We start from the raw sequence: 25,338 nt of genomic DNA, 5'->3' as shown, positions 1-25,338 counted from the left end.
GGGTCAGGTTCAAAGCACGGAAATAATGTCTGAATTGTTAGGTAATCAACAGAAGGAAAAGTAAGCTTTGTCAAATGGCTGGGTGAGCCAGAAAGAGGATTTGTAAGTGGGAATATGGTTTGGAGAGGGAAGATGGTAGTGTAGTGAGATCAGGGCAGTTGTATCTAGCCAGATGATTGCCTGAAATGGGCAGAAAGCAACAGTTCATTAGCAGCTAAAGTGGAGGTACCAGAACAGGAGGGCACTGGCTGAAATAATGAGGGCTTGCACCAACAGGAAGCAAAGTGGCAGGAAAGGATCCTGGCTGACCAAATCTAATCTTTGCCACTGGGATGCAAGGAGCACTTCTACTCCAGGTAATCCCATGGATGAAATTTAGAAAAAAACTTGATATCTTCAGATCTTAGATCTTCCTTTAAATGGTGTTCCTTTAAATAGGTTAAAATGAAAGAAGATTGGGTTCAAGATTTGCCCTCATCCACTTTGAAAGCCAGGCATGACTAAATTCATCCCCACCCATTTGTTAAACTTCAAGAGCTTGTTAGGTTGAAGGAAGAGAAGAGCTTGAAGAAAGAATTCTGATGGTTTCAATCAATGTTTTGTTGACTATTTTTAATGTTCTCTTGGAAAGGCTTAAAGGGATCTTAAAGTAGGAAAAGAAGAATTAGACCAATAATCCTCTCTATTTTTGCTCATCAGCAATCAACAAAATAAGTTGATAATATTTTTAAAAATTGTGCTTTGGAAATGTCCTGTTAAAGTGTATGAAGTCAAACTCATCAAATTTCAAAAAAAGTAGTTAGCTGAGTGTAGCATAGTTAATATGCAGGCTACGTTATGTCTCTGTGGGGATTTTGAGCATGGTTCTTTTTCAAAGTTGTACAATTACTGAAGATGTACTGCTGAGAAAGGATCTCATCTGCAAAATATTTTATTTTGTCATCCATGAGATGTAAGCATCATTGGATGGGCCAGCACTTATTGCCTGCTCCTAATTTCCCCTTGAGGAGGCAATGGTGAGCTCCCTGCTTGAACCATGGTAGCATAGTAACATCAACAGTTCCACTCAAGAAGGAGGGAAATTGGCAGGAAATATTGTTCCATGAGTTTGCTGCCCTTGTCCCGTTATATAATAAAGTTTCAAGTTTAGGAGATGCTGTTGAAGAAACCTTGGCAAGTTACTTCTTAGTATATCTTGTAATGGTACACACTGCTGCCACTGTGTAGTGACAGAGGAAGTGAATGTTGATGGAATGATAAGCAAGCAGCCTGCTGTGTCCTAGATGGTTTTTTAGCTTCTTGAGCGCTGTTGGGGCTTCATATCTTGGCAAGTGAAGCTTTTTGCATCACATTCCTGACTTGTGCCTTTGTAGGTGACAGACAAGTACTGGGGAGTCAGGAAATGAATTACTTCAGAATTCTTAACTTCTGCCTTGCTGTTGTAACCATCGTGTTTGGATGGCTGGTCAGTTTCTGGTCAGTAGTAATGCCCAGCATGTTGTAATGGATTCAGTAATGATAATGCTGTGAAATATGCAAGTAATATCTTTACATGTTCTCTGTTGTTGGAGATGGTCATTGCCTAGAAGTTGTGTGGCATGAATGTTACTTACCACTCATCAGTCCAAATGTGAATGTGGTCCAGGTTTTGTTGTACACAGGTTCTGACTGTTTAGTGTCTGTAGAGTTGCAAATGGTGCGGAACACTGTAAACTTAAGTGACTAGCCCCACTACGAACCTTATGATGGAACTGATGGATTTCCAGCAAGTTCCTAGAACTGTGATAATTGGTGTCCAACAGCCACAACTATTTGTTTTGTATTAGTCATGGCTCCAATTATTGGAAAGTTGTCTTAAAGTTATTTAAACATTCCTGAATATCCATGCCAGTGGAAAAAAATTGGTGTGTTATTGGAGCACATCACACTAACCTGTTAATACTGTGGCATGGATGTCTGATATAGTCTGTACTTATGATTTACTCCCTGGCAAAGTGCCTGAACTCGACTATGTTGCATTTAATGGATGGAAGATATCAGGTGAGGAAACTGCCCTGCTTCACTGTGTGCCTGCAAGAAATTCACTAGAGAAAAGAGGTCAGTCTTAAAAAGAACATGTAAATTGCATATTACTCTATAGACGCATCAACTAAATAAGCTAACAATACTTTTCATTTACTTTTTCAATTGTAAACAGCTTTAAGTGTACCACAGCATATCATGTATCATACCTATGTAATAATTTTAGGATTTTCCTCAGTAGCCAATGTACTGAAAACATTTTGTAATCCATAATCGTGGAGTGTTAATTCAATGGACAGTAGATTGAATTTTAAATACACATTGGATGTTTTTTTTTGAGAATGGAGCAAAGACGCGGTATGAGTGCTGCCTCTTCCTCCAGTGATACCTGGATTAGTGTTTGTTACTGTTGGAACTATACAGTTGTACTGGTGCCAATGTGAATTTCTTTTTATGCAGGGTAACATGTGGTCTGCCAAAGCGTGGCAATGAATGGCTGAATTCAACTGAAATGTAATATTACACTTGTGCTTCCAGGTCACCGAAAATGGAGCATCTAATATGTATCCTTGTCAGTTTCCATTTCGCTAAACTGCAAGACATTTCTGAATAAAACAGACTGCCTGGAAAGTTTGATTTCATGCGGAAAGATTACCAAGGCCCCTTTAGCAGGATTCATATGAACATACAAATTTGGAGCAGAATTAGGCCATTTGGCCCCTTAAGCCAGTTCTGCCATTCAGTGGAATCTTGGCTGATCTGGTTGCGATTGGAATTCACATTCCATCCAATCTTCTTGACTATTCCCTGCATTTCCTCTGGACCTTGTGCCTTTATGCTGAAACTGAGCATAAATGAACTTATGGTATGGTCAAACCAGAGGGCTCTACATACAGTTTAATTTAAACTGTTTCTGATGTGAATATTCTCCTGTTAGATTTAGCCACCATTGGAAATACTTTGTGGAGAACAAGAAGTCTGTGTTGTTGTTGTGTTCCTTTTGTTCTCTCATCTGCCACTTGTTTCTCATTCTTTTGTTATGTCTCATCAGATGGGCAAGTGTGGGATGGTGGAGATTCACAAACCATGCCAGAGGCATTTTGTGGAGGGTGTTACCAACATTGACCCTCATTGGTATCTCTTTCATTCCCTCCAGCTACTCATTCCTACTCTTACATCTTTTCACTATCACATCCCCTTCCAGAATTTTCCATCTAAATGATGCACACTTATTACATATGTTTCTCACGGATTTACTCCAAAGTAAGTAAGTGTTGCTAACCGTGTCTTTATTGTTAATGTTGATAAGTTAGCTCAGTTGGCTAGATGGCTGGTTTATACTGCACAGTAACAAAACAGAGTGGGTTCAATTCCCAGACAGCTGAGCTTATCATGGAAGTACTCTCCTTCTCAGCCTCTTTCTTCAGCTGAGGTGTGGTGATCCTCAGGTTAAACTCCCCACCAGTTATCTGTCTCAAAAGATAGTGCAGTCCTGTTGGACTATGACCACTTAACCTTTTTATTATTAATAACAAATCTAGCTGGTTTTGTAAAGTATATAATTGTTTTTCCATCTTAAACTCTTATTTTGGAAACTAGAAGTTTTATTGCCTGATAATAATGTCTGAACCTTTTGTGATGGAGAAATGGTTTACAAAAATATTTGTGATTCATTGGCAAAGGCCACCCGGTGGCCAATCTATGCAATTGGAGAGTAATTTTGAGTCAAACTAAATGTAAAATATCATTGAGCTGTGACAGGTAGGCGTCATCAGATCTGGCATAAGTGGGGGCACAATTAACTTGTAAACTGTGACAACATACCATTTTATTCAAGTAGATTTCAGGTTTATTGATGATTTTTTGATGTAGTAATGACAAGTGAAAAATGATGTAACTCACTTGATTAAATATAAATGAGTAATCATTTACACATGCAAGTAGTTTTTGATTAAACCGATCTGAATGTTAGATTTAGCTTAAGCTTCTTTATGACTGCAAGAAGTGGAGGTGGAATGTATATTTTCACGAGAGAACAATGAGTTGTTCTTAGACTGCTAACTAGTTCAGGAAAACATCTCTTTGGCTGGTTTCGTAAATTTTTCCATGACTGCCAATCCTACTGCAGAATGTCTGTGTAACAGCTGCATTAAAACCTTGCCTCTGAAGAAGATCGCAAACTTTTTTAAAAAACAACATGCAGAATGATGCTGGTGAATCTACGGACCTTTAAATTCCATGTAAATTCTCTGCAAGCAACAGAATTATTGTGCGAAGGACCATGCTTTTATTCAGATCAGCATTGCTGAGGTTGACCAAGTAACAGGGAGGTTCAATGGTCAGCATAAAACCAATGTTATCTGTGGAGCTAACCATAGAATGAGTGAATCAGATGACGTGAATTTAGGTTTTCTTAGTTAATAATTAAAATACTTTTGTTTCAACAATTAACTCTCCATTTTTTCCCAACCCCTGACCTCTTAAGCATCACTGACTTCTTTCATTCCAATTTTGATGGGCATTTCATTGGCAGTCTAGGCCCTTACTGACTGTAGTTCCTTTAAAAAGCCTTTCTGTCACTCTACCCTGTATGTCTTTCAAAAGCTTGTCCTGGCCACTGTTTTAGTCAGTCTCCAAAACTGGCTTGGTGTTTAGTTTTTTGACTGGTTGCATTTTTTGTATTGCAGCTTACAACATTAAGGTGCAATGTAGTATAACTACTTGAACATCAGGATTTTTATAATTGCAGTGTTACTGATGAAATTCTTAAAAAATAATTACCAAAAGTAATAAATCAATGTGAATTCTGCTGTCCTGGTAATTAAAATGTACCTTCATCCTGTTATGCGGCAACTTGAGAGTCTCCAAACAGGCTGGAGCACAAACTGGTTAATTTTAGTTACTGTACCTGTACAACTGTGCAAATTATTTTAACGACTTGTGTTCTTTAACAAACTGCCCTGCAGTACAAAAAAGAATTTGAGGACACATTTCCACATTTTTTTCCAACCAGTTATTCCTGTTTTCCTTTCCTCAGCTACCAAATTTCACATAATTTTCCATGTCCAACTTATCATCATTCAACCTTTTTGTAACAATAATTTTGAAGTATTTTCTTAATCCATTGATGTAATCTGTCTGGTTGAAGTCATTAAGAAGAATGGTTCGTTATTGCAGAAGATTAACTTTTAAAGAAATATATTGTTGACATTTATAGTGTGCCTTGTTGCATCCTTGTAGCATGGCAAGTTGTGATCAACAATCCACTAACTGCCCCAATAGGTTTTGATCCAGATCTCTGTATTACCAATCCAGTTACATTCCTGCTGAACCACTGCATCCCTAACATGGATACAATTTAAGGCAGTCAGAAAGAAAAGGTTGGAAGATCATGAATTGGTGCCATGATAGGAGATAGCTGAAGAGTTCTCTGGTTCTGTGTGAGCCAAGATGGTCAGACAGTTTAAATATTTAGATTGGGTTATCAACATTCTTGCTTCTAATGACACTTCTTCTTAAAGATAAAATAAACATGGGCTCAAACCACATCAGGTAAAGCTAAATGTCTGAGCTGTTCACTATGACTGTCACTTGTTTCTAATTATGCAGATTACATGATGCAGAAGATGGACATAAAGGGAACAGAAGAACCAGGGAAGCTATGTCCAGTTCCAACCCCTCGGGCCTCAGTTTCATCACCAGCAGCCTCACCTTCTCATAAAGTCAAAGGTAAAGAAATTAGGTCTCTCTAGATTACATTTTTAGCTTATTTGGAAGTATTTCAAGCACTATATTACTGGCCAGTCGGTGTGGAATTTGCTGCATTCTAATACCCCTATTCAGTGCTCAACCTATATGACCGAATTACCGTTCTACACTTTCCCTGATACTCCATTCTGCATACTGGGTATCCATGTCTATTTTGCAGAGATTCTTTGCAGTAATTTGTTTGCCAAAGTCCCAGTCAATAAATATGCTAGAAATATGGGAGTTAATTTTAAAACTCAACAAATTGTTAGGGTGCAGATGAAAAGTTAAAAATTTTAACATTTCAATCCAGACTCCAACACACACACATTTGTTTCTAACAAAGAAGGGTCAGGGAGTGATCAATCTACTCTAAGAAGGTGGAATGGTTGGCAATTGATCTTTGTAGAAGGTCTTTGAAGAAGGCTGTGTGCTAAGTTTTCTTTCTTTACCAATTTAGCTGGACTGCTAAATTCCTGGTATTTGGGAAAAGTGTCAGGTAAAAGGATATGAGAAGAGCTAGATCAATCTGGTTGGTGCATGTATACCAGGAGAAGTGTACCTTCTGGCCCTCGTTCCTTGCCTATGCTCAACTGAGATAATCTCTTAAACCACAATCCACAACCCATCAATTCACCCATCATCCAAACCTCTGGCCACAGCCATGCTCACTTAGCCCCAACCTTAATCTTATCTGAATTTAGTTTCTCCTTACCAGTGAGGTTGGTTCTGCTTATGCAGGTGTACATAACTCCTGTTTACCTACTGATGGCTCTGTTTATAAGGTGGAGACCTCCTGAATATTATCATTAGAACCATAGCATCACAGAGTGAGACAATACTGTACCACAGAAGGGGCCATTCAGTCCATTAGATTTGTGCTTGAAGAGGTATCTGATTGGTTCCATTTTCTGGTTCTGTTCCCATAAGCCTGGAACATTATCTCTTTCATATTTATCCAGTTCTCTTCCAAAGGTTACTTCTGGGTCATACCCAACTCCCTAACTGTGCTTTAAGTGAAAGGCTTTTCCCAATGCCGCTTCTGTTCTTTTATGCCCATCACCTTGAATTTGCTATCTGTTTATCACCTATTCAGTCACTTGAAACAGTTTCACTTTAGTCCCTCCATCTAAATCTTTCATAGTTTAAATACCTATTAAATCTCCTTTTTTGTTTTTCTCTGCTTGAAGGAGAACTGCAGTTTCTAATAGCTCTGTGATTGTTAATGACCACCTCTAAGGTTGTTGCACACCAATTTCAAATGGATTCCACAATTGCTAACCAAGAGTAGGAGTCAATTTTTAACACTGGTATTTGTTGTCAAACTCAATTCAATTAATGACTGATATTTGCAGGGATATACAAATCATCCCTGCTACTCTGTTCATTCAGCTGCTCTCATCCAGAAAACTTTGTGGCCTGAGAGTGATTAAGTAATAATAGAAGGACAGCAGTTCAGTTCACCAAAGCAAATAGAAAAATCTCTGACACATACAATAATGTCTTTGAATTCTGTGGTTGCAAGCTTTTGTTATGCATGAATAAACAACCTCGATGTTTGTTGTAAACAACATTTCATCTTTCGAATAATATTCAGAATTTGATTTACATATTCTGGATGTTTTACTCTGTGAGCACTGTCTCAATATCCACACAATTTGACATCCTGTCTTGATGTACTTCAAATGCTATTGTTTTGCTTTTGAGCAATGCCAAGGAACACATCAAATTTCAAGAGAATGATAAGCCAACCACATGCAGTATCATTGAGTCTGATTTTAAAAATGGCACTATCTCTATTTACAAATCAACAAAGAACAAAGCCCATCAAACTGTGTCAAACTGAGTTGATACGCAGATGCACATAGATTGTCATGAATGTGTCTGTATCTACACCTGGAATATTTGTTTTATATGGAGCTGGATCCTTGAGTGGGTTTTGAGCCTCTGGCACAGGTGATATGAGCACAGAACCAGACATAGCAGGAGAAAGTCTTATTTTATTCTGTTCACTACATTGTAACTATCTTACAGGTTTGCCTTGTTTTACATATTGCAAAGGTAAACAAGACCAAGCGATACAAAATGGGATTAAAATAGATAGATGCTCGTTTTTAACCAGCACTGATTCGATGGGCCAAAGGGCCTTTTTCTGTGCTGTAGGCCTCTATGACTCCATTGCATGCCATTTATATATAGTTTTGAGTCCTGCTTTTGACATTTGCAAAGATTGCTAAATTAAGCCGTTTGATGTATAAATGTGGAAATGCATATATGACATAATTTATTTGAAATTGAATCCATTCTTGAAGAATAAGTAACACTAACATTTACTGAAGAGGCAATGTGAAGTTCCGTTTCCTAAGGTACATGGAAATGCAGAAAGGTCACATTCTTGCCACAGGATGGAATGAGGTGAAGAACACTCTGTGGAGGTTTTCTCAATCTCCTGTTGTGCCTTGTGGCAACAATGCAACAGATGATTGAAAGAGCCAGTGTGGAAACAAAACCCAATGATCTATGAGCACAAATGATCTCAGTGACTCTGTCCCTCATGCACCAGGTCAGGATGGAAGAAATGGGACATAGGGTGGAATTTCACATCAGCCATGGGGATCTCGCTTAAGAGACCTGTGCCACTTGTTATTGGGAAGGTCTACATTATTAAATGCCAGAGGTGAGTCACAGCGGAAGGAGGAAACTAGGATGATGAGAGGGGATGGCAGTGGCAGGAAATGAGGATGACAACAAGGGGCGTGGTTCTCAGGAACCCTTCTCCTTCCATCTGATGCAGGGTCCGTCGAGTCTAACGCTAACCCTTATCGTTCTGTGCCTTTGTGTGATGGTCGCATGCTTCAAAATACACAAACAAACCTTACATTTCTCATCTGGTTCGCACCCCTTCCAACAGCTGGGGTGGGGTAAGGCTGTTCACTAGCCATTAATTGCCCACATACAGATCACCAGGAGGCGATGGCTGTTCATGGGCTTTCCCACCGTGGACCTTTTCATGGAAGAGCAGGAGGGGCAGCTGGCTCCTCACCCACTATACTTACCTGTGCTTACAGTAACTGAGGAGCTCTTGGCAGAATTACACTGCAGGTGAAAGTGGGTACTGTAGATGCTGGAGATTTGAGTCTAGATTAGAATAGTCCTGGAAAAGCACAGCAGGTCAGGCAACATCCGAGGCAAAAGTCCTTCATCAGGAATGAGGCCAGCAGGAAAATCGACATTTTGGCCTCATTCCTGAAAAAGGGCTTTTGCCCGAAACATCGATTTTCCTGCTCCTTGGTTGCTGCCTGATCTGCTGTGCTTTTCCAGCACCACTCTAATCCAGAATTACACTGCAGTTTGTTAATTTCATTTTCATTCATTTCTTTGTCATTGCATTTTCACTTCTCTCATATCTTCTGTTTGCCAATATCTTAGCTGCAACATATGGTGCAGATATTGTAGATTAGATTAGATTAGATTAGATTACTTACAGTGTGGAAACAGGCCCTTCGGCCCAACAAGTCCACACCGCCCCACCGAAGCGCAACCCACCCATACCCCTACATCTACCCCTTACCTAACACTACGGGCAATTTAGCATGGCCAATTCACCTGACCTGCACATCTTTGGACTGTGGGAGGAAACCGGAGCACCCGGAGGAAACCCACGCAGACACGGGGAGAACGTGCAAACTCCACACAGTTCGTCGCCTGAGGCGGGAATTGAACCCGGATCTCTGGCGCTGTGAGGCAGCAGTGCTAACCACTGTGCCACCGTGCCGCCTTATTTGGATCATTCCCATCAGATTGGTTAATATAAAATATTTTGGTGCTCCAGGCTTTGAATTTGGGATTTTGGGTTGGCACCTTGACTTTGAGGTCAGATAGAGTGTCCCAATAGTGCAGGGTGGGGAGCAGAGACCCAGCAGTCATTTCCCTTGAATTGGCCAATTAGAGACCAGAGAGTGGGCATCTAATTCAGGGCAGCATGCAAGCTCTTTAAACCTGGGAGGGGTGAGGGATTATCGGAAACTTCCAGCATGGGAGGAACACACAAGTTTTGAGTGGAAACAATCGGTGTTAGTTGCCAGTATACTGGGATCCGGTGGCCGCAGGACGAACAGGCCATTCAGCTTCATTGCTCTGTGTCAGTCTCAATGCTCCACGTGGGGCTCCACCCATCTTAGAATCATAGAATCCCTCCAGTATAGAATTAGGCCTTCCAGCCCATTCAGTCTACACTGAATATCCCACCTAGACCCATCCCCCTACCCTATCCCTGTAACCCTGCATTTCCCATGGCTAACACACCTGACTTATACATCCCTGGACATTATGGGCAATTGATCATGGTCAATCCACCTAACCTGCTCATCTTTGGACTTCATCTAAAGCTCTCTGCATATTCTCCTTTTCCTTTCACCAATGTGTTCCCCTTAAACATATCAATGTGTTTTGTCTCAGCAACCTCCATGTTGTGGCACGTTCTATATTACAATCACTCCTTCAATAAAGAAATTTCAGTTGGATTTTTTTCTGAGTCTGTCTTACGTTAATGGCTGTGAATATTGGACTCCCTATTCAAATGGAAATGTGTTCTCTGTGTGGTTGCAGCTGAAGCCAAGTAGTCAGGGTGGGTCTCAAAGCAATGCACACTTCAGTGGGTCAAATCAATCCCTGGGTCTAGTAAAGATTACAGAGCAGCAGCCAGTCTGTGTTCCAGTGATTTAGCATCAGGCATTGGTAACAGGAGAAACCATTAACTCACATTGACAATACTGATAAAATACTCATGAATTTTGATATGCCCAGCAACTGAACTGTGGAGTGGAATAACTAAAGGTATCCTTGTAGAGACAATTCATTCAGTTAAAAAGTACTGTGATGATTTAATGTGAATTACCAGTGCAGTGTTCTTTTGTTCACGTTTCAAAATGGTGGCCAACTATGCCAGGCACCAAGGGCGCATCACTTCAACAGTGTATACATTGGCCCCTGTTTGAAAAGAGACTCTTTTCACTGCAGCCGTTTTAGGAAATTTAATAGACTTTTAAAGAAAAATGAATTGATTCTGATGGGGTAAATGGGGAAAAACAATGGGCTGAAATTTACTAAAATGGTTAAGTATCAATACTGGGAAGTTTCATGGAAGGTTTCCATCCGTGGGCTGTAGTGAGTTTTCTAATCTACTTTCATGCTTCTCATTGTATTACATATCCAGACTCACATCTGTTCACCAGTGGCAGAGTGTTTGCCCCGCAGGGACTGGATGGAATAGCCACCCCTACTAATGCTGTTTCTTTGAAACCCAAATGTGCTACCAGGCAGAGAGTCCTTGATAATCCACACAGTGGAAGGAGAAGGGAAAACCTCTGCGGGCAGATGGGAGGCACAGATGAAACTTTATTGCTGATAGGATCTCATGTTTGTAAATGTGTTACTTTACAACATCTCCTGTCTGACCATTGTAACTACAGCTATAAAAAGCAAGTTACATGTCAGGGCATCTTAGAATGACATCTTAGAATCGTATCTAAGGGATTAGATTAGATTACTTGCAGTGTGGAAACAGGCCCTTCGGCACAACAAGTCCATACCAACCCTCCGACGAGCAACCCACCCAGACCCATTCCCCTACGTTTACCCCTTCACCTAACACTACAGGCAATTTTGCATGGCCAATTCACCTAACCTGCACATTTTTGGACTGTGGGAAGAAACCTGGAGGAAACCCACGCAGACACGGGGACAATGTGCAAACACAGACAATTGCCTGAGGCGGGAATTGAACCCAGGTCTCTGGCGCTGTGAGGCAGCAGTCCTAACCACTGTGCCACCATGCCAGCCATTACCAGGGAGTGCTACTGTTTCCTTAGCACCCGGCATATCATTTTGTCATTGCTCAGTGTGGGAGCATCGCATGTTGGAAATTCTCCAAACATTGAAAATGGGAAAATTGAGAGCACAACTTGAACAACAAAAGCAAAGAAAAGTAAAACAAAAGAACAGGGACTGCTTGTTTTCAAGCAACAACAGATTTTCTAGCCAATGAATGATTACATCGCCCAGCTCCCATCTATTGGAACCAGATGATAATTAAGTCCTGTCCATGTTGCACTGCTCTCTCAAACTGAAGATGATGTTTCTTCTCTGAATTCCTCACTTTCCTCCTCAGAAGACTGCGCTTTCAGTCATCACATCACCTCTTGGCCTGCACCAGTGCAGAGCACAACTTGCGAGGATTAGTTAGTAAGGTGAATGCAGTGTTAGCATTCACAGTGGCGCAGTGGTTAGCACTGCTGCCTCACAGCACCAGGGGCATGGGTTCGATTCCAACCTCAGGTGACTGTCTGTGTGGAGTTTACACATTGTCCCAGTTCTGCATGGGTTTCCTCCTGGTGCTCCGGTTTCCTCCCACAATCCAAAGATGTGCAGCCTAGGTGAATCAGTCGTGGTGAATTGCCCATCGTATTCAGGGATATGTAGGTTAGGTGCATTGGTCAGGGGTAAATATAGGATAATAGAATAGAGGAATGTGTCTGGGTGGGTTACTCTTCGGAGGATTGGTGTGGACTTGTTGGGCCAAATGGCCTGTTTCCACACTGTAGGGATTCTGTGATGAAACTCTATAATTTCAAAAGGGTTAGAATATGAGATATACTGCTGAGGCTGTTTAAGACGACTCAGGCTGCATTTGGAATATTGAGAGCAGTTTTGGGCCCACTACCTAAGGAAGGATGTCCAGAGGAGGTTTACAAGAATGATCCAAGGGATGAAAGGCTTGTCATATGAGCAGTAGTTGAGGACTCTGGGTTTGTATCAATGGAGTTTAGAAGGATGAGGGGGATCTGATTGGAACTTAGTGAATACTGAGAGGACTGGATACAGTAAATGGGAAATAATGTTTCCATTGGTTGGAGAGTGTAAGACCCGAGGGCACAGCCTCAGAATGAGGGTACGATCCTTTAGAACTGAGATGCGGTGGAATTTCTTCAGCCGGAGGGTCCTGAATCTGTGCAACTTATTGCCACAGAAGGCAGTGAAGGCCAAGTCATTCGGTTTATTTAAGACAGAGGTAAATAGATTCTTTATTAGTAAGTGAATCAAGTGTTATGGGGAGAAGGCAGGAGAATGAGATTGAAAAACCTATCAACCATGATTGAATAATGGAGCAGATGGGTGAATGGCCCAATTCTGCTCCTGTATCTTTATGGTCTTATGGATTATGTGGTGCAATCTGTCTGGACCATACTGCCCCAGCTCCCTGAAGCCAATCCAAGAATTGGAGTCTCACCTTCACAGGAACTATCATTTGCCTCACTACGGCCTAGTGAAACAAATGACTGCATTGCATCCACAGTTAGCCTTGAGAACATAGAACAGTGCAGTACAGGCCTTTCAGCTCTCGATGTTTCACCAACCTGTGAAACCAATCTAAAGCCCATCAAACCTACACTATTCCATTATCATCCATATATTTATCCAATGACCATTTAAATGCCCTTAAAGTAGGTGAGTCTACAACTGTTGCAGGCAGTGTGTTCCATGCCTCTGCTACTCCTGAGTAAAGAAGCTACCTCTGACATCTGTCCTATATCTATCACCCCTCAATTTGAAGCTATGCCCCCTCGTGCTAGCCATCACCATCTGAGGAAAAATGCTCTCACTGTGCACCCTGTCTAATCTTCTGATCATCTTGTATGTCTCTACTAAGTCACCTCTTAACCTCCTTCTCTCTAATAAAACAACCTCAAGTCCCTCAGTCTTCCCTCCATACCCGGCAACATCCTGGTCAATCTCTTCTGCACCCTTTCTAATGCTTCCGCGTCTTTTTTATAATGCAGTGACCAGAACTGCACGCAATACTCCAAGTGTGTCCGCATTAGAGATTTGAACAGCTGCAGCAATGACCTCATGGCTCCAAAATCCAATCCCACTACTAATAAATGCTAACACACTGTATGTCTTCTTAACAACCCTATCAACCTGGGTGGCAACTTTCAGGGATCTATGTACATGACACCGAGATCTCTGCTCATCCACACTACCAAGAATCTTACCGTTAGCCCAGTACTCTTTATTCCTGTTGCTCCTTCCAAAGTGAATCACCTCACACTTTTCTGCATTAAACTCCATTTGCCACCTCTTAGTCCAGCTCTGCAACTTATCTATGTCCCTCTGTAACATGCAACATCCTTTGGCACTGTCCACAACTCCACCGAGCTTTGTGTCATCTGCAAATTTACTAACCCATCCTTCTACACCCTCATCCAGGTTATTTATAAAAATGACAAACAGCAGTGAACCCAAAACAGCTCCTTGCAGTATACCACGAGTATACAACTTCAGGATGAATATTTCCCATCAACCATCGCCCTCTGTCTTCTTTCAGCTAGCTAATTCCTGATCCAAAACTCTAAACACTCTCAATCCCATGCCTCTATATTTTGTGCAATGGCTTACTGTGGAGAACCTTATCAAATGCCTTACTGAAATCCATGTACACCACATCAACCACTTTACCCTCATCTACATATTTGGTCACCTTCTCAAAAAATTCAATAATATTTGAGAGGCACAACTTACCTTCATAAAATTGTGTTGACTATCCCTAATCAAATTGTTCCTTTCTAGATGATTTTAAATCCTATCTCTTATAATCCTTTCCAACACTTTACCCATAACTGAAGTAAGGTCCATAATTTCCAGGGTGTCTCTACTCCCCTTCTTGAACAAGGGGACGACATTTGCTACCCTCCAGTCTTCTTGGCACTACTCCTGAAGACAATGATGACATAAAGATCAAAGCCAAAGGTCCTGCAATCTTCTCCCTGGCTTCCCAGAGAATCCTAGGATAAATCCCATCCAGCCCAGGGGATTTATCTGTTTTCACACTTTCCAGAATTGCTAACACCTCCTCCTTATGAACCTCAATCCCGTCTAGTCTAATAGCCTGTATCTCAGTGTTCTCCTAGACAACATTGTCTTTTTCCTGTGTGAATACTGATGAAAAGTATTCATTTAGCACCTCTGCTAGCTCTTTGAACTCCATGTACAACTTCCCATTATTGTCCTTGACAGGCCCTAATCTTAATCTAGTCATTCTTTTATTCCTGACATACCTACAGAAAGCTTTAGGGTTTTCCTTGGTCCTACTTGCCAAAGAATTCACATGTCCTCGACTAGCTCTTCTCAGCTCCCTCTGTAGGTTCTTCCTGGCTATCTGGTAGCTCCCAAGTGCCCTAACTGAGCTGCCTTCTTCCTCTTGACAAGACAGTCAACCTCTTTAGTAAACCATGTTTCCCTTGCTCGACCACTTCCTCCTTGCCTGATAGGTACATACATATCAAGGACACACAGTAGTTGTTCCTTAAAAAAGCTCCCATTTCAATTATGCCCATCCCCTGCAGTTTCCTTCCCCATCCTATGTATCATAAATCTTGCCTAATTGCATCATAATTGCCTTTCCTCCAGCTATAACTCTTGCCCTGCGGTGTATACCTATCTCTTTCCATTGCTGTATCTGGGCTGTGTAATAGTCATTAGCCATGGTCACAGAGGGTAGCCCTTGTCTGTCCATGACCATTCTCGTAAGGCATTCAGCTCTTGAAATGAAGCAGCAACATGAGAGAAGATAGGTATCATGGCAGCTGCCAGCGTACCTGGCACAGACCTCTAAGATGTAGTACTGATGATTACATGTTACTTGTCCCTCAATGGAATGAAGCCCTTTTCTATTGATGACCTCAGGTGTGCTATGATACAGCACTCTCAGTGCAATGTGTGTATGGTCCATAGGGCCTAGTACCTGGAGGAAGCCCATTACATTGACAAACTCTAGTGCCCGGGCGCTGATCTTCCCTGGAGATATGAGATAATGTGATCTGACACCAAGTGAATCAGTAATAGCTTTGATACATTTTTGTGTTGAGGGTTGAGGATTACCACATAATCCTTGAAAGCAGTCAGTTTGAATATAAAATTCAGTGTACCGGTCACCTCGTCACTCACCCCTCAGGTTGCAAGTCTGACTCCAGCTGATGACATGGGGCTGGAACAGTGACCAGGGAAATCTGCAATGCCAATGCAACTCGTTCATATGGATCAAATAGCAGTAAAGCCATCAGACCCTTTGGCTCTCCATTACCTACTCCACATCCTGAGTGGACCTTCAGCTGTCGGAAGAGGTAGCTGCTGGTCCTGGGTTAGCTGGCATATTTGTTCCTCCTCAATGTCTCTGTGTGTTCATGACACCTATAGCCACAGTTACGCTGAGCCCTTTTGTGGCTGGATCTAATGGTCATGGTCTCAATAAGCCTGTGTGGAGGAACATCAGAAACAGAATATTTTCTTCATAATGGGAGCAGTCAGCATTGGCATCACTCGCCATGGATGGTTCATTATAGTCCTCCATGTCCCATTGTGTGGAGAAGTTGGACAAGGAAGTCCATCAAATGCTTTTACATGGGTCTTTGACATAGTGGACCTTATTCCGATGTGTGCACCACAGTCTATTCTACAAATACAGCAGGAGACTGTAAGAACTGTATCTAATTACTAATACCTTGTCTCTCACATCACCCAATAAGTTTAGCAATATATATTGTAGTGATTGGAATGAGGCTAACCAGCTGTACCTCATAGAATAAGTGTTCCCTGATTGGGACTGTTAATCTGGTTCAATCAGGGAGCCCTGGCTGACAAGTTTAGGAGCAGGCTCATTGTTAGCTGGGTCAGTGTCACATACTATGCACGTGGAAATAAAGGATGACTTGGTGACGGGAATTAGCCTTTGTGGAATTATTTCATCTATAAGACAGCATGTTAACAAATACAATTCAAAGTAAGATGAATTCCATTCCATACTCACCTGCAGTCCACAAGACCTTGGATAATCCTTGTGGATTGACATACACACTAACCACTCCCTTGCCCTTCCCAAAAGCAGTCACTCATGTCCTCCAGTACTCTATCCTCTTTCAACTTTACACAGTGAGTTTCCTCCCTTTACAATTATTGATGTTCCTGCATCCCAGCATACTGCCTCTGATCCTCACAACTGGCTTCCTCACAACAGCTGTGACCCCTGCTAACACCCCTTGGCTTTCAGTGAATTGCCCCCACAGGATAGGCCACAACACCCCAGACTGGTTTCAATGAACCTGACCGCCCCAAGTGGCCAAGTGACCGTGTCCAGGCTCCTGGACTGAGATGATGTGCTGCCCTTTACTAAATGTAGCAACACCATCTGACTGACAGCAAATCCCTTGACCTGACCAAGAGGTAATCTCCTCCGAGTTTGAGACATGGTTTAGGTATTAGATATTGAAAATTGGTTTTAAACAATACATTTCTTATTGATTTCAGCACAAAGATGGCCCAGTAACTTTGGGTTTCTTTCTGTGCTGTTAATTTTCATGTTTTTAAGTATGCTGTACATCTGTGTTAAATACACATCTAATAAGAATAGAAATATCCAACACTTACTAACTACAGATCCTCTGAGTACTACCATGTACTATTTTCCTACTAAAATGCAGACGCTGCAGATACTGAAATTTTCTTGGGCACTTGGCACTTTTTGACTGACTGCCAAAGGGCCTGTTATAATGAGAGTTGACTGCACTTTCTGTGAAAGGATCATGACAACTTCTCTCTCTATTGGGGGAGGCAGGAAACCGCAAATCCTTCTCGTCATCATGAAATAGTGTGTGGGTGATGCTCCGATACATCTTTGCAAACAAAAGTTTGCCAAGCAATTTTTCACAAAGACATTCTTCCCCTGAAATGCTGCTGCTTCACTGTAATGTCAGCAAACTGTTCACTCAACTCACAGTTCGATTCCAAGCTGCTGAAGAATATTGGAATGGAAGCCATGCTCCAGATTTCATAACTAATTCCAACTTGAATGCCCACACATTCCTAATTCCAGGTGGCATCCAAGTTGCTGTGACTGAATAAGCTGAGTGGATAAATGGTGCTGAGGATCTTCTTTTAGAAAGAAAAGCATTGTGTTAGTTAATTCATGACAAGTTTAATTTGGAAAGGAGGAAAGAGTGACAAGTTTTGATTTTGAATTAAACTTTTGATTAGTTTGTTTTTTTAAGTACTTATGTACTCCGAAATTCAAATATCATTGGAGGAAAACTTTAACAAAAGACCAAGTAATGTGTCAAAGAAACTAACTTGAAGTGGCATTCATGAAGACATGTTTTTCAGTTTGATAGATTGTGAAGTCTCACTCATTCAAATTTAAATTGATTCCAGTGATACAAGTGCAATCTCTAATATTAAATGTCAAAGTCAAAGTCTGTAACTGAGAGTACAGCTTGTTTATGCACAGGAAGTTATGAATGATAGGGCTGATGGGAGAGCAGGATTAAGTACTGAATGCAATATATGTATCATAGTTCTGGATGAGTTGAAGTTTACAGAAAACAATATGTTTTGTATTTACTACGGTCTGTCAGCACACAGAGAATGGAGCTAGCATGCAAAGGAACAATCAAAGGAGGCACAGTTGCAACTGTTTTGATTACTAGCTGCTTTAGTAAAATGGACAACTCGTCACCCAGCCAGGAGAGCAATGGAATCGTCAAATCCTGAGCTGACAAGGGCATTAAATATTAGCAGCAGATGAGCTGAGGCAGGCATGGAGTTGGGTGATTTCATCAGTCATATCATCTGATGGAAGACAAAGCAGAACAGACATATCATGTCTACTGATGGAAATTTTGTGTGTGTGAACTCATTTGTAAAATGTGGTTTTGGTTGATGGAATCCTATATCATGTATGTTGTGCTCAGCCTGTGCAAACCTGCCAGCCAGGCCAGCGATTTTCAAAGGTTTTGCTGTAACCTCTCTTTGAAAAGGTAATTATAGGTTATCAAAATTAACTATGCTGTAGAATGGAGAGGAGGAATCACAGTTTTTTAAATACAGCAGTGGAAGAGAAGAGAAATTTGCAATTTAAACTTGTTGTATCCACAGGGAATGATATAGATAAAGACTCTGTTGACTATTAAGACTGATGTTTTATAGCTCTGCATTGCTTTTAATTTGAGAAAACTGTTTTCAAATTTAGTACGTCAGGGGATATGAGAACTCCTATCATAAAAATTGATTATCCCAGTGTTGAAATTATTCACTGAACAGTCATTGTAATGGTAGAGGATCAATATTTCACCACCAGCCCTTCTACAATGCTGCTGTTTTAGCATACATTGTTAATGTTCCTGTCTGGATAACTTCCGTCAGTGCTTTACTTATAAATTTATGAGTGGTTCTCATCTGACTCAATAAAATCCAACATCATATTCAAGAAACATATTTCTGTAATATCATAATCTCAAAACAGCAGATAGAGGGAGTACAGTTCCTGTGAAGCAATGATATCAAGGACACCTGAGTATTATGTTGTAGTGGTCTTTACTGCCCCCTGTGGTGGCCATGAGCAGCGTCAGATGCAGAACAGTTTTGTAAAAAGTTAATAAAATCTCAAGTTTTCTGGACATGTTTTTGTTCCTTTTGATGATCAGTGATGAGTAAATATGACTGCATTGTGTATAGAATAACCTTGTATCTCTGCAATATTGCTCATGTATTTAGTACACTTCTGTGGTACAGCTTAACTGTTTAGCGCAGTCCATCACACAATTTTCAAAGCTCTGTTTGTCACATGGTTATGTAACAAGGATAGGAAGGGATATAGTCCTGTATTTACCTGTCGTATCCCTCAATTGATTTTAGACAAATGTCGGTCTTGGATGATAAGACGTTCACTTTAGGAGTGCATGTAGAAAGTAGTAGGTATTGCAATACCTACCGTGCCTTCAGTCCAGCCCCCACCCCCCCCCCCCCCCCTCCGCCATGTGTGTGAGTCATACGTTCCAAGACCTACTGCAGAGACCCAACACTGTGGATAATGGCAAACCCTATCATTTAATTGGGAAATTTACCTCCATGGCAGCCCCCTTGAATTATTTCTGGAATGTTCCATTAATATTTTCGGGCCACGGGAAACTGTGGAAACCGAATCCATGGAATGGGGTGGGGGGCAGGTTGGGGGAATTATTCGACTGTACTTTTTTTCATTTTAGCTATACCGCCAGACTTGGGTCAATATAAAATGCTTTGCAGCATCTTTAACCAGCTTAACTGTATGTGCTCACTCAGCATTATCGTTCACTTTATTCTTTTCTCTGTCCTATAGGCCTATTGGTGTTGAACTCTTTACATTTCTTTCTATACCATCAAATTAAGATTTGTTTATCAAATGTTTTGAAATCATCATAGTCAGCATGTTTAATTTGCTGCAGGTGTTTGATTTGGACAGGTCTTTGGGATTTGTAACACGTGTCCGAACTGTATGATTCTTGAGCAGCTCCGATTGCTATTGTCAAAAACCCTATATGAACTCGGTCATTTTCAAATGTAATTAGATTCTAATGCTTATTTTCAACTTTGCTAACAGGTTCATTGGCTCTGCCATTTCCACGTGAACCAGTTTTATTTGGCGTTTCTCCCCTCTTCCCCAGCAAAATGGAGATACTTGATAAAGTCTGCACAATGAGAATAAATATTAATAGTAGCTTTAATGGGGCATTCAGGTGACACTGTCAGCAGTGTTAGTTGATCAGCTTATGGCTACAGCTTGCATTCTGATTAAAGTTCTGTCAAGTACTCATTGTTGTACATATATATATCATAGTATACAGTTACAATGCATGACAGAGTTTTAACACAGCAAATGCAAATAATGTGTGTTTATTTCAACTCCCCTGAGGTCTTGTGTTAAATCAGATTCAGCCATTTCATTCAATAAACTATCAGAACAGTAATTATATCATAACTCCAGAATCTCATGGTTTTGTAATTCACAGAGGAGTATAATTGGAAAAACTTTAAAGTTGTTATGTCGTATGTAAACTAATTAAGGGATAGAAATGCTGTACAATCTGATAACTGACCCTATGCGTAAGAATTGCTAAATTGCTCGTGAATGATGAACTGGTTGCATTGTTTATTGTCAGCTCTCATTGATGGAAGTATTGCTGATGTACTGATTTTTGTACCACTTGTTTTTAAATAACTTGTTTAGAAATAAAAATGCGTTTTAATGCTTTTCAACTAGAAACCTTAATTCTCAATGCGCATGAAGTCAGTCATTAATTCAGCATGGTGGTTGCAATCATGGAAACATGCTTGACTTGCTGCTTCAACACATTCTTCATCCAAATGATTCACTTTTTCTACCTTCCTCGGAAATGTGATGCATGATGCTGTTTGTTGGAAGAGGTGTTGTATGGACAGCTTCCTAACATAAAATCCACACATGTACATGAGATGACCAGACAATTATCACGATTATGGAAGCCACCCCGTGCTCAAGGACATTGAAGCCAGTTGAAGTTTCTCCCTGAATGGGATGTACAAGAAGTCAGCACAGCCTAGGATTGGAATAATTGTCTATTCCATTTACTGCCTGAGTCATGGGCAAAGCCTTCGCAAAACTGTGGATGTCACTTTGTCACAGAATCAGCAGGCGTTGTTCACCTGTTGTCAAGGCCCAGTTGCTCCATTATCTGTTTTTGATTCCCATTTGACCATCGGAGGCTTATGCCCGAAATGTCAACTCTTCTGCTTCTTGGATGCTGTGCTTTTCCAGTGCCACCCTTTTCAATTCGGATTCTCCAGTATCTGCAGTCCTCACTTTCTCCTAGCACCTGAGCGTTTTGCACATAATTGAAGAGATTTCAAAGTGGTTTTAAAAAGCCAGGATTCATATCCATCTAATAATAGGCTAAGGAATGTCAGTGAAAGTTGAGAGAAAAGGCTTTCTTTTTCTTTGTTATAACCATGTAAAGTATATTGAATCTGAACTTGTGTAGAATTTTGTGGCTAATGGGGTTTTAGAAGGGATGACTGACTTCACTGAATTTTCATTTGTAGGATAATCGCAGTTACAAACTCACTGAGGACATTTAGTAATGAAGATAATTTGGACCTTTTCTTGCATATGAATATTTTAAACTCCCAGCAATGCAACATTGTTGGGTTTTTATGTTTGTTTATGGGATTGGTGGAGGTTACTGACTAAGTCAGCATTTATTGCTCGTCTTTAATTACCCTGGAGGTGGTGGTAGACAGCTGCCTTCACAAAGCACTGTAATCCTTGGAGTGTACACGTCTTCCCAGTGTGGTTCGGAAAGGAGTCCCGAATAGAGAATAATACATCAGAGACTCTCACTGATTACGTTACTTAGTATGGTGATGAAACTTCTGAAAACAAGCCTTTAAGATCAGCCAACTAACTTACATACTTATCATCAACCTGAGCTACAAATGTTATCAAAAATTGCTGGTGGAGAATATTCTTAATCTTCCGTTAGGATAGGCGATAAGCCCAAGATATTTCAGTTTACAGTTAATTTGGCCAGCATACAGTATGATTCAGAATCACATTCAGCACAAAATTAGTTACAGTTTAGGGGAGGTGTTGGTATCTTAGCATTATCATTGTACTATTAATCCAGAGACGCAGGTAATGTTCTGAGAACCCAGGTTTAAATCCTGTAATGGAAGATTATTTTTTTTTAATCTGAAATTGATGATAACCGTTAAACCATTGTTGAATGACTGAAAACAAACCGTCTAGTTCACTACTGTCCTTCAGGGATGGAAGCTCTTGTCCTTACCTGGACTGGTGCACCTGTGACTCCTGATCCACACTGACCGATCCGTGACTCCTGATCCGCACTGACCGATCCGCGATTCCTGATTCACTTCAATGTGGTTGACTTTTAACTGCCCTCTGGCCAACTGGGAAGGACAATGAATACTGGTGAATGAATTAAAGCAAAATTCTAATTATTGGAGATTTACAAACAGCTATTGATCTGTATCAAAATGCTCGAGTCAGTAGCCGTGCTCTTGTGGATCATCTTGAGTTATTGAATGAAGTATGTACTTTCTAAATAGATTGAGCCATTTCCCAAAGCTTTCCCATTACAATTCATTGACAAACATAATTCCTATAATTACACTTGTATTCAAGCATTGAGCATTTTCAGTTTCACAGGAATAATTTTGCATCCTTTGTTGGCAGGTGAAGCACTAACCGGGGAGCTGTCAAAGCTTTTGTTGGAAATCCGAGAGAGCCAGGATAAAGATTTTGATGATCTCTGCCAAGCGGTGTCCTCATGCTCCATGGACAGTTTTACCAGTACAAAGATTTCTGATGATGATGTTGCCAAGTGTGAAAACCAGCCAAAACATTCCAAGGTTAGTGTTCAGTATAGGAAGAAACTCACTTAATAAAGAACAAATGTCCCCTGGACATAAAACTAAGTCATATGGCCTGAACTAAATGAATCTATTTCAGGATTTTAAGTTCATTTATGGGCAATATTTTGTTAGCTGATTAATGATTTAATCTGATACATTAAGATTTTTATTCTGGTCTCTAACTAACTTCTCAATTTTCTATAATATCAAGGGATTGTAGCTAAAGGTTTTTGGCTTGTTTGGTACTTATTCCAAAATGTATATTTTAATACAATTTGGATAAGACAATAAGATATAGGGACAGAATTAGGCCATTTGGCCCATCAAGTCTGTTCTGCCATTTGATCATTGCTGATGTGTTTCTCAACCCCATTCTCTTGCCTTCTTCTCATAACCCTTGGACCCCTTGCTCATTAAGAACCGTGGCATCACTGTCTTAGAGATATAGATGGTCTCCACAACCTTCTGCAGCAGTGAGTTCCACAGATTCACCACCTTCTGGCTGAAGAAATACCTTTTCACCTCAGTTCTAGACGATTGTCTGGTCACTCTGAGGCTGTGCCCTTGGGTCTCTTTATCTGCATCCACACTAATCACTGTGCCTCGGTATTCAGTAATTTTCAATAAGATCCCCCCCCCCCCTTGTCCTTCTGAATTCAATCGAGTATAGACCCAGAGTTCTCAATGGCTTCTCATATGACAAGTCCTTCATAGAATCATAGAAGATCATAGAATAACAGAGACCCTACAGTATGGAAACAGGCCCTTAGACCCAACAAGTCTAGACTGACCTCCGAAGAGTAACCCACCCATCCCCATTCCTCTACCCTATTACCGTACATTTACCCGTGACTAATGCATCTAGCCCATACATCCCTGAGCACTATGGGTAATTTAGCATGGCTGATTTACCTGACCTGCACATCTTCGGATTGTGGGAGGAAACCGGAGCACCCAGAGGAAACCCATGCAGACATGGGGAGAACATGCAACCTCCATACAGACAGTTGCCTGAGACTGGAATCGAACCCTGGTCCCTAACGCTGTGAGGCAACAGTGCTACCCACTGAGCCACCATGGCACCATCCATCCCTAGGATCGTTCTGGTCAACCTCCTATGGACCCCCTCCAACACCGAAGCCTCCATCATTAGATACAGAGTTCAAAACTGCTCACAATATTCCGAATATGGTCTGAACAGAGCCTTGAACAGCCTCAGCAGTGCATCTCTGCTCTTGTATTCTCGCTGTCTTGAATTGAATGTTTCCTAACTGCTAACTGAATCTGTACGTTAATCTTAAGAGAATCCTGAGCTAGGACGCCCAAGTCTGTTTTTGCTTCAGATTTCCAAAGCTTTTGTTTGTTCATAAAATAGTCAACACTTCTATTCTTACTACCAATGTGCATAACCTCACACATTCGCACATTGTATTCTATCTGCCACTTCTTTGCCCATGTTCTAAGCCTGTCCAAAACCATCTACAGCCTCCCCACTTCTTCAGCACTACCTGCTCCTCCACCTGTATTTGCCATCTGCAAACTTAGCAACGATGCCTTTGTTTCTTCATCCAGATTGTTGATGTATAATTTAAATGGTTGTGGTACCAACACTGACCCCTGCGGAGGTCCATTAATCATTGGCTGCTAATCTGAAATGACCCCCTTATCCTCACTCTCTACTGTCTGCCAGTCAGTCAGTCCTCTCCCCATACCAGTACCTTGCCCATAGCACCATGGGCTGTTGTCTGATTTAGCAGCCTCCTGAGCATCACCTTGTTGAAGGCTTTCTGGAAATTCCATTAGACATTCCACAAATTCCTTTTCTTGGTATCTGTTACCAGCCTGATTTTCCCATCCATCTGTATATCTCCCGTGATTGATAATGCTTTTTTTAAATGCCTTTTCTAAGTCCTGATTTATTTTCTGCCCATATCCTGACTGCCGCTGGGAAGCCTGTACATAAACACCATGAGTGTCGTTTCGTCTTTTGCAGTTCCTCAACTCTAACTATGCAGATTCAACATCTTCTGGCTCTATTTCACTTTCTGTGATAATCAAATCCTTGATTGGTTTGCATTGTACAGCCGATGAGCAACGAAATGGTAGCTGCTGGAAGACTTTATGTAAAGCAAGCATTGATGTGACCAGGGTCAATGCACATTATTACTGAGTTGCAGAGAGATTAGTTCACAACCTCTAATCAGCAATAACTGGGTTTAAGGTTAAAAATCATACAACACTAGGTTATAGTCCAGCAGGTTTAATTGCAAGCACGTTAGCTTTCAGAGT

At 41.0% G+C, this 25,338-nt stretch overlaps 1 protein-coding gene across 14 annotated transcripts in view; it reads left to right on the top strand.

Annotated features, from left to right (window-relative positions):
* Positions 1-25,338, top strand: part of anks1b (ankyrin repeat and sterile alpha motif domain containing 1B) — an 810,941-nt gene that overhangs the window by 418,958 nt on the left and 366,645 nt on the right. For all 14 annotated transcript variants that reach the window (XM_072562474.1, XM_072562483.1, XM_072562481.1 and 11 more), the window contains 2 exons: positions 5,632-5,751; positions 22,871-23,046. In XM_072562474.1, coding sequence (XP_072418575.1) covers positions 5,632-5,751; positions 22,871-23,046 — 296 coding nt within the window. The remainder of the gene's footprint in view (positions 1-5,631; positions 5,752-22,870; positions 23,047-25,338) is intronic.

The sequence above is a fragment of the Chiloscyllium punctatum genome, chromosome 44 (genome assembly GCF_047496795.1).
Source record: "Chiloscyllium punctatum isolate Juve2018m chromosome 44, sChiPun1.3, whole genome shotgun sequence".
NCBI lineage: Eukaryota > Metazoa > Chordata > Chondrichthyes > Orectolobiformes > Hemiscylliidae > Chiloscyllium > Chiloscyllium punctatum.
The sequence above is the reverse complement of the archived record's forward strand: the minus strand, read 5'-3'. Positions and strand labels throughout refer to the sequence as shown.